General features: G+C 53.1%; 1 protein-coding gene across 1 annotated transcript; it reads right to left on the bottom strand.

The window, feature by feature from the left end:
* Positions 1-369: 369 nt before the first annotated feature.
* LOC122390164 (xaa-Pro aminopeptidase 1-like) lies at positions 370-9,268 on the bottom strand. The gene is made up of 13 exons (XM_043382854.1): positions 9,055-9,268; positions 8,133-8,265; positions 7,729-7,897; positions 7,334-7,573; positions 4,303-4,398; positions 3,881-4,080; positions 3,449-3,590; positions 3,193-3,319; positions 2,793-2,945; positions 2,216-2,345; positions 1,571-1,751; positions 1,055-1,230; positions 370-859 (listed from the first exon to the last, which is right to left on the bottom strand). The coding sequence occupies exons 2-13, from the start codon at positions 8,259-8,261 to the stop codon at positions 740-742; spliced, it is 1,863 nt and encodes a 620-aa protein (XP_043238789.1). The 5' UTR covers positions 8,262-8,265; positions 9,055-9,268; the 3' UTR covers positions 370-739.
* Between the last annotated feature and the right edge of the window lie 311 nt (positions 9,269-9,579).

The raw sequence follows: 9,579 nt of genomic DNA, 5'->3' as shown, positions 1-9,579 counted from the left end.
TGACAAGGAAACGTCGATCACAAATGCTTACACACTGGTTTGACGCTATGAGTATGGCTCATATAAGCAGGACACAAAATGATAACAATAGGCGTACTACACTACGAAGCTTCTAGCAAAAAGCAGAGAGCTACATAAAAGGTTGCCGGGAGAGATACTTGCTAAGCACTGAGAAGCGTAGAGGGCATGCCTTTCGAGCGTACTCGTATATTGTGTTGCCAATTACACTCGAAATATACGAAATAAGTGCCTTTTAGTACGAAAACTTTAGGAAGGCAAAATTTCAACGCTCATTTTCTCGACGTCTTTCAACCCAACAATATTAATGATTGTAAATAAATAAGAGCTTTATCCTAAAGGAAAAATACCTGATAAGAAAAGTATGTATTCCTTTGACAGTGGTTCAATTACAATGCTACAACAAATTATTAAACACATCCAAATGGCTCGGATGTGTTCAGCCGCACAGCCATCTGCACATATTGTGTCAATACAGAATGATTACTGCTTGGAAAAAACATTAAAAGGAAAGTCACAAAGGCTAAAAGCGACATCTTCCCAGCTGAAGTGGAAAAGGAAACATCTTATTGTCGACTCCCAGAAGGAAGCGCTGACTGAAAGTCTGCAGGAATACTGCGGGCAGCAGCTCCGAGCTAGGCTGGCAGTGAGGCGGCGTCGCGCCGGGACAGGACCTGAGACCGGCGGCACGGTTCGGCGGCGGGCGGCCGGGGCACACAGGCTAGCCAAGCGGCTCCGTCTCGCGCAGCAGCCAGGCGTAGGCGGCCGCCCGGCCCTGCTCTTTCAGCAGCGGGCCCACCGTCTCTCGCACCTCGGCGTGGTAGTCGTTCAGCCAGCTCACCTGGGAACGGCGGCCGTGCAGGCGCAGGTCAGTTTCAGAAAGACTTACAAACAGGCCGAACACCTAGTTACCTCAGCTGCGTCGCCGGTAGCTGTTGTGAGCTATCTGCTCCTCTGGTGTCACTGCATTCACTGGCCACCACAGGTCGACAATCTCAGGACAACCCGGACCGGCCCGACCCGCTCCACCGCTCACCTCTTCCTTGGAGAGCAGGCCAGGCACCAGCATCTTGGTCTGCACGGGCACCAGCGTGACGTGCGCGAACGTCAGGTAGCCGCGGCCGCGGAAGTTGTGCTTGGTGTCGGCCGGCACCACCCGTATGATGTTCTCCAGCCGGATGCCGAACTGGCCGTCCTCGTAGTAGCCCGGCTCTGCGGATCGAGCATGGGCGGGGAGCGGTTAGAGGGCAGGGCACGGATATATTGTCTAATCAGCTCAGAGGCTGTATCAAACCTCAAATCGCAAAAGCAATGCTGCTGCACTGTGGTTGCCCATTGTCGTTTTGTTTGTTTGTTCGTTTTTTTTTTGCGAATTCTTATTTCATAAGATCATACCAAATCTTTCCACCGCAATAATCCTAAAAATATTTTATCAGAATTCGTCTTTTTAAAATAACGTACAGGGATCCCGATCAGCCGCAGCACAGCGCTCCCTGGGTGCGATCCGGTCAGGTCAGACCCTTCCACGTTCTAGCCGGCGCCGGCCGCTTACCATCCGACACGAACATGCCCTGCTCGAGGCCGGGCTCGCTGGCCGGCTGCGGCCGACTGTGGATCGTCTGAGGACCCTCGTGCACGTTCAGGAACGAGCCGATCCCGTGCCCCGTGCCGTGGGGGTAGTCCAGTCCGGCCTGCCAGAGCGCCAGCCGGGCCAGAGGGTCCAGCAGGGTGCCCTGCACCAGACGGGCACACAGTCACAGCGTCAGCAGGGCCGGAGGGTTCAGCGGGATCCCCTGTCCCACAAATATATACGGTATTACACTGAGATATAGTCACAGCGCCGGAGGACCCAGCAGGGTGTCCTGAACCAGACAGGCACACAGTCACATCCCCGTCACAACGTCAGCACAGACGGAGGGCTCAGTAGAGTCCCCTGTCCCACACAGATACACAGTATTATACTGAGATAATCTCAGCGCCACAGGATCCAGCAGAGTGCCCTGACCGACATAGGAACACAGCCTTATCCTTCAACCATCGCCAACCGCTAAACGCCGTATTTCGGTGCTAGTCGATGTGCTATGAAATGCGGTGCTTACATACATCCCGTAACATTGCCACCCTATGTAGATTGACATGGGTTACAACTTACAATTTGAGAGCATCGTCGAGCAAGCCCAGCAGTCTGATCACTCACCCGCGTCTTGTTGGGGAAGACGGCCGTGGCCAGGGCGATCTGTCCCTTCAGCACGCGCGTGAAGCACTCCTTCTGGTGGTCGGTGGGCTGGCCAAAGTGCACCGTGCGCGTGACATCGGTGGTCCCGTCCCTGCCGAGGGGGAACGCAGAGATGTCATGGTGGTGTAGATACGCGATAGCGATGTTTAGTCAATTACGAGTTCAACACCCCCTAGTCTTTATCGCCCTGATGTTCTGACATCTCCGCGTTGCGTGGCGGCTCAATATGACCAGTGCATGTCCAACAGAGCCGTGCTACTAAGTACACAGCTCAATAGCGACTCGGACTCACCTGTACTGTACTGCCTGCCCGAGTCGACCAGGATGTAGGAATAGTGACTCGCCTGTTCGCCCGAGTCAACTAGATACCGTGACTCACCTTTATAGCCCGCCAAAGTCAACCAGTGACTCACTTGTACATATGTACTGTCCACCCGAGTCGACCAGATACAGTGACTAACCTGTACTGTAGACCAGTACAGACTCTGACTCACCATTACTGTCCGCCCGAGTCGACCAGGTACAGACTCTGACTCACCGGTACTGTCCGCCGGAGTCGACCAGGTACAGCTCGTCCTTGGTGATGGGTCTGTCGGTGGCCTCTGAGGGATCGTAGTGAATTACCGCGCCGTTCGGACCCGATGACGAGATGGTGTTGAAGCTCAGGCTGACAAACAGGTCCTGCTCGGCCCTGGCGGTCAGGACGGGACGGACGGCCGTCAGGTGGCCGGTGGGACAACTGAGCGGCAGTAGTCGGGAACACCAGCTCACTAAATGACTAATATGAAACAGATAAACAGCCCAGCTGAGCTCCATCAATTATCTAGCACTTTTCCCATCCTATCCAATCATCCCTAAAACCCATCAATCATCTAGCTCAAAGTCACAGCCCCCGACTTTCTGTGCCACGCCTACCCCACCGCAGCGCCGTATGTTACCTGAGCGCGTCCAGTTTGGCCGCCCCGGAGACCTCTGTGACGCTGTGCCCGGCGGCCACCTGCTCCTCCAGCCAGCTGAGGTAGGTGCACAGCGCCGCCGCGTCCCGCACGTGGGCGCTGTGCATCCCTGACACACGGAACGGGGTCACCGGTCAGCCAGCGCGTCCCCAAAATACCGAACAGCTACAACTGTTCAATGTTCAATGACCCACCAACTACAGCACTAATAATGAACTAATGATGGGGCACGACTTACCCTGGATTTCGGTCTCGTTTTTGACGGCCTTCATGGTGCAGGGCGGGGTGCGGTCCACTTCTCTCTGACCCCGCTCGAACAGAGCTGACAGCGCGTGACTCGACAGCGGGCACAGCCACGCCTTGCCCTCCAGAGCGGCAGCCTGAAACGTGACCCCGACATATACGACTTAGTGTGAGGCGCATGCGATGCACAATTATAAAAAAAAGATAAGAATAAAGGAAGCAGCGATGAGCAGCTAACCCGAGATCTATCCATTTAAAAGCATGAGCTCCGTAAGACCATAAAAAAATGAACTACAAAACGAGCAAGAAAAAGAAAAGATGTAACACGAATCTGAAATTGAGCAAAACAACAATGGCATTTCAGTTCAAGATTCTGCTAATTAATCAAATTTGGCTGTCTCGCACCCACCACCCTCCGAGAACGCACCTTGTCCTTTAGGAAGGACCAGACCTCGCCGTAGCCGTGAATCTCCAGATCGGGGGCGCCCTCGTCGGCAAAGTGCTGCGTCACGGCCGGACTCAGCTGAGCCGGGTCGACGAACAGGTGTACCGAGTCGGTCAGCACCACACAGTACGAGAAGAATACGGGGTTGTAGACGATGTCGCTGCCGCGCAGGTTCAGCAGGTCTGCCGGCAGCGGCCGGGCGCTGGTCAGAGGGAGCAATGGCGAGTGGTCGAAAGCAGTGCGGTCGAGACGCAGTCAGGTGCGCCTACAGCAAGATCAAAACGACGTCAGAAAGACATACGCGACGATAATCCAAGGCCGATACGGTAAGGCTCCGGGACACGGCGGATAATGGAGCCGACGGACACATCTGCGGACGATGTGGTACGATCTCCGCGACTTACAGGCGATCTCGTCCAGGGCAGCCACCACCAGCAGCGAGCAGTTTTTCTTCTTCATCTGAGCGCGCACTTCCTCCAGCTTGCTCTTGACATTCATACCTGCCGAACATACACACGCAGCATCGTGAAAATGAGAGGAGTTGTGCTTTTGAACTGTATCTTCACCAAGAAGCTCGGTAATACAGCCATTACACGGTCACCCCATCACCAACGTAACCAGAGCGGGACCACTGCGCCAGTGTAGGGGGTCGTACCTGTGTTAGGGTGTGTCATTTTGGGCACTTTTTTCGCAAAACATGGTGCTCCACTGATATTATCGTGCCCCAGACACGTAGAAACCGTGTGGCATTTATTATTTTCCCCAAATATTAACACCCATGCGGCGCCGACCGCCGAAACTTTGGCCTATCTCTCAGCATTAGCGACCTCAGCGCCCCTAGCGGCAATGTTTTGAACTAACACGCTCGCTATGCTTTGTGAGCTTACGACCATCATTAAATGCATTTTACAGAACTGAAGCCTTGCTGTTGGCTTGTCTGGCACTCAGAATGTTGATGAAAATGTGATGCTATGCATCTTAAAGCACGAAATAGTCCTGTGTTAATGTATATTGTATAGTACTACCCCCGATCCCCGTCCTGGTCTGACGGTATACGTACATACGAGCACATGTTTATAGTGCCCACTATTAGGTGTCACATGTTTTTTTTGTAGCGTCTTTCACTGCATAGACCCCGGGGAACAGGGGGGGGGGCAGCGGGGGCGCTTACACCCCCCCCCCCTCCAACTTGAGAGCCGAGTGGGCGCCGCCCCCTCAACATTGATGCAACGATGAAGAGATCTCTGCTCCCAGTCCCTTTTATGGACCTACATGTCTGTTTTTATATAAATATCAGCACAAGGTATTTCTCTTGCATGTGAATGGTTTCTGCTGATTCAGCATCGATTTAAGATCACCTGCTATTGTCATCCCACTTTGATTTTATCTGAACTTGATCATAACTTTGATAGGCCAGATTTTATACTGGACCATTTTGGTTCCGGATGGTATTTGATTTGGCGTGATGAGAACATTATGACGTACAACGGTGGTAAAGTCGTTGATTGATACAGGTTTACTCGCTCCGGTGGGAGGCAGTAGCGGCGGAACACCTTCAATTAAGTGGAGGGGGGGGGGGGGGGGGACTCTGCCGACTTTTGGTCCCGTTCTTTCCATGCAACGCCCATAGGGCTAATGTTAAAATGCCCATATCAGAGGGGGCACGGTGCCCCGGTGCCCTCCCCGTTCCGCCGCCTTTGGTGGGAGGGCGGCGTGTGGGACTCAGAAGGAGACTAATGGCTTGTGTTGTGCCTTTGGTAGGACCCTCAGTATCACCGATGCAGGGCCTTCAGAGCCTCCAATTAGGGGCCTTTAGAGGCACTGGTGTGGGGTCCTCACAGACGCCCGTGTGGCCCCTCAGAGGTGCTAGTGTGAAGCCCTCATAAGCGCCGGTGAGGGTCCTCACAGAATACAGACGCCGTTGTGGACCCTCAGAGACACTGGTGTGGGTCCGTTACATGTGGGTGTGTGGCCCTTAGAGCTGCTGGTGCGAACCCTTCAAAAGTCGGCAGGGGGCCCTCAACGACCGGGGAGGGGGACCTCAGACCGGCAAGGGGCCCACAGAGGCCGGCGGCATTTTCAGAAGCCCTGTGGGGTCCTTAGATACCGACAAGGTACTCTGAGACGCCAGTGCGGCCCTCAGTCTCCGGTGTAGGGCCCTCAGAGTTGCAGGTAGGTGGCCGTCAGATATGCTTTTGCCGAACCCTCACAGGCGCAGGTGTGGGTACCTCAAAGCCACCAATATAGGGTTGCATAAATGGTGTGGCACTGGCGTGGGGGACCCTCAGTGGTGTCCTTATGGGCCCTTAGAACCACTGGTGTGGGGCTCTCAGAGGTGCCGGTTGTGAACCCTCAGAGGCACTGCTGAGGGCCCTCACGGTCTCCGTTATGGGATCCTCAGAAGCCGGCGTAGACCCTGACGGAGATCTTAGTGTGGCTACTTAGGGGTCCATGAGGTGCTCTTACGAGACCTGTGAGGTCTTTCTCAGTCGAAATATAGTCAGCGTGGTCCCTCAGAGGCCAATTGGTGCCGCAAGGCCCTTTGTGGCCGGGTGGGCTCTCAGAAGCACCAGTGAGCCGTGAGGGCCCTCAGTCTCACAGTCGTCGTAATGGGGCCGTCAGAGACATTGGTGTGAGGCCATTACTGATTACAGGTTGGTGTAAGGCCTTAGATATGGCCCCTCTTGGGCCGGCAAGGACTCTCAGAGGCACACTAGCGGCCATAAGAGGCCGGTAAAGGGTCCTCAGAGGCCGCCAGTAGCCTTCAGAAGCCGGCTTGTAACCCTCATGGACAATTTAGTGAGGCTTCTTTGGACTCACGAGGTGCTGTTACGAGCCCTATTCTTTCTGAATCGAAATATGGCCAGCATGGACCCTGAGCGGTAAACTGGTGCCACAGAGCCCCTCCGACCCGAGGGGTCCTCTGAATGCGATAGGGGGGGGGGGGGCTGGAGGGCACGTGCCTCCTGGGACCCCTGACTACGCTACTATTTCATATGCGTCATGTCAGGTATTTTGGGCTTGCACCCCAACTTGGAAAATGTTCCTGGGCCCCTGTGACAATACATTGTATTTATTATAGGTATTCGTCATTAGCTTGCACTCTCTGCAATCTGCCCATACCATTATTTGTCCCTAGACGCGCTTACAGAGAGCAGGGATAAGCCCATACAGTCAGCGGCCTGTTAGTTTCGCAAACAGCCGCCAGGGGCGCTAGGGTCGCCTATGTTGTGAGATAGGGTAAACTTCTCTCGCTCGGCGCCGCCTGGGGGTTAAAATTTGCGGGAAATTAACAATGCCACGCCCTTTCCACAAGAGTGGAGCACAATAAAATCGATGGAGCACCTTGCATTGCGATTAGTGACACACCCTACTGTGTAGCGCAGCGGGTGCGACTGGACGGCGGGACCACTGCGCCGGTGTAGGGGGCCGTACCTGTGTAGCGGAACGGGTGCGGCTGGACGGCGTTGGCGGTGCGCGCCGGCCGGTCCGTCCACACCAGGTCCACCAGGTTAGTGTGCACCGGTCGTAGCCGGTGACCGCCGGCGGCCAGCTCCGCCGAGAGCGTGTCCCACAGCCGCGAGGAGAGCAGGCGCGGGTCCACGCCCACCAAGCCGCCCGCTGATGGCAGCACCTCGGACAGCCAATCGCCCTGCGACGGCGTACCCGGCAGACCTGCAAAGGCACACTCAATGAGACGGCAGTCTCACTGCAATCGACGGCACAGCACAGCGGCACAAAACGTCATTGGGCACCATAACGAAACGTGCCCAAACAGAGCACCAAGAAACGCATCCCCTGTGGCGGGACGGGCGCCGCCGGCGACTGACCGTCCTTCATCAGCGTCCAGTTGTGGTCCATTTCGCTGGCGGCCTGCAGGTGGTAGCGGCCGTCCGTCCACAGGCAGGCGTGCGTCTGAGTGACCACGGCCGTGCCCGCCGAGCCCGTGAAGCCCGTCAGGAAGGCGCGCCGCTCGTCACACGCCGCCAGGTACTCACTCTGCGGGCGAGGGGAGCGCATTACATTAAGAGAAAATGAGTCTGTAGGCACTAGTCTGTCATGTTCATGCAGGACTGTAGGCACTATGTAATCTGTCATGCTCATGTGGGTCTGTAGGCACTAGTCTGTCATGTTCATGCACACCAAAAACACAAAACAATGACAATACTGTGGGGATCTGCAGTTCATCTGCAACTCATTATTTGTACTAACAGTTTACATCCACATTTCTTACCCCATGAGCATCTGATGATGGCACAATGTATGCATGAAGCTCCTCACTAACATATTTGGTATTCTTCATGAAAGCCCTCAGCTGCTTCAGCAGGTGAGTGGTATTCTTTGCGCCAGCCATGGCGGACATCACACTGAAAACAGCACACCATTCATCAGCTCAACAGCTTCCTGGCTGAAATTGTTTAGAAAGCAAATTTCCTGACGAACAGTTTAATGTAGTAGGAGCTTGATGCCTAAGGAAAGCATGTATGTCAAAAGAAAAGCACCTATCTACAAAGTCATCTGCACTGTCCATTGTGAACAACACCTATGTGGTGTAAAGCTAAGTATGAGTCACTGTTTTCAAACCATTAATGATGTAATTTTTCCATCAACATCACCACATATTCTCCTAGGCTTTTGAATTATTATCAATTATGGTAGGGCTTAGGTATTGCTTGGAATGCACCATTCCACATTTAGAAGCCTTCATATCCAAACAGTTACAATCACCACAGTCAAACAGCAAACATACCTACCTATTTCACTTTTTATCTTATAAAGCAATTTTTCAGGCATAATATGATGCTTCAATGAACATATGTAGAATCATAATATGAGCAGAAGTCAGAACTGTTTGAGGCTGAGTCAGAGTGTCCAATCCGAGATTTGTACCTAACACCTATTCATTTTTGCTAATCAGCCTTTCGAACACATTAATATTATTTAAGTTCTTTTATGAAAAATGGATGTGGACTTTTCCCGTAATTCAACTTTCGTTAAAGCACGCCTTGACGGCAGTAACCTGCCTGTCCTGCAACATAGGCATAGCTTCCCTGAGATGGCCTGCGTCAGAAAACTAAGCTCACCACATACATCGTATCGGTGTATGTACAGCATTAATTCTAAAGAGTTTAAAGAAAATAAACACATTTACTTACAACACTGCGATGTCTAAAAAATGGTGTATGAGCTGGAATGTAAAATTGCTCAGGCTCTATTCTAACGATTCAATAGTCGCCGGCGGGGTCGCCGGTAAAAATTGAAATGTGTTCAAGAAATCGGCAGTCATAATCATGAAACAGCGTAAGCAGAGGGCTGTTCACGGACCCTGTGTGCGGTCGGACCGCACACAGCCTCAAAGCTCCGCCCACCGCGTCCCTACGTCAGCCTTCCGTCACCGCACATAGCGATCGCTGTGGCCGGTCGGGACTGGCCACATATTACTTTTCCAGATTTGGTTTGCACGAGCAGGAGTTTGTCAAGTGTTGAAAATAGTGAACGTCGTTGATGCGCTGTTTTTTGTATTTTATATATTGATGCCATATGAAGTAATATCTTTACTTTTTCTCACTACTGCTTGAAATTAGCGTTTGACGCTTGAGCTGAGAATCACTGAGAATGAGAGCGGTCTTGTTTGTCGTACGGCCTATGAGCGATCAACGGACAACAGGCTTTGCTATGAC

The sequence above is a fragment of the Amphibalanus amphitrite genome, unplaced genomic scaffold, assembly GCF_019059575.1.
Source record: "Amphibalanus amphitrite isolate SeventyFive unplaced genomic scaffold, NRLGWU_Aamphi_draft 000020F_arrow, whole genome shotgun sequence".
Taxonomy (NCBI): domain Eukaryota; kingdom Metazoa; phylum Arthropoda; class Thecostraca; order Balanomorpha; family Balanidae; genus Amphibalanus; species Amphibalanus amphitrite.
This window is presented reverse-complemented; position numbering and strand designations above follow the sequence as displayed.

Excerpts from the sequence above, each read along its gene's own strand:
- LOC122390164 (XM_043382854.1), bottom strand. The coding sequence starts at position 8,261 with ATGTCCGCCATGGCTGGCGCAAAGAATACCACTCACCTGCTGAAGCAG. Across the intron at positions 2,946-3,192 it reads GCCAAACTGGACGCGCTCAG|GGCCGAGCAGGACCTGTTTG; the intron begins GTAACATACGGC and ends CCTGACCGCCAG. Across the intron at positions 860-1,054 it reads GCCTGCTCTCCAAGGAAGAG|GTGAGCTGGCTGAACGACTA; the intron begins GTGAGCGGTGGA and ends CGCCGTTCCCAG.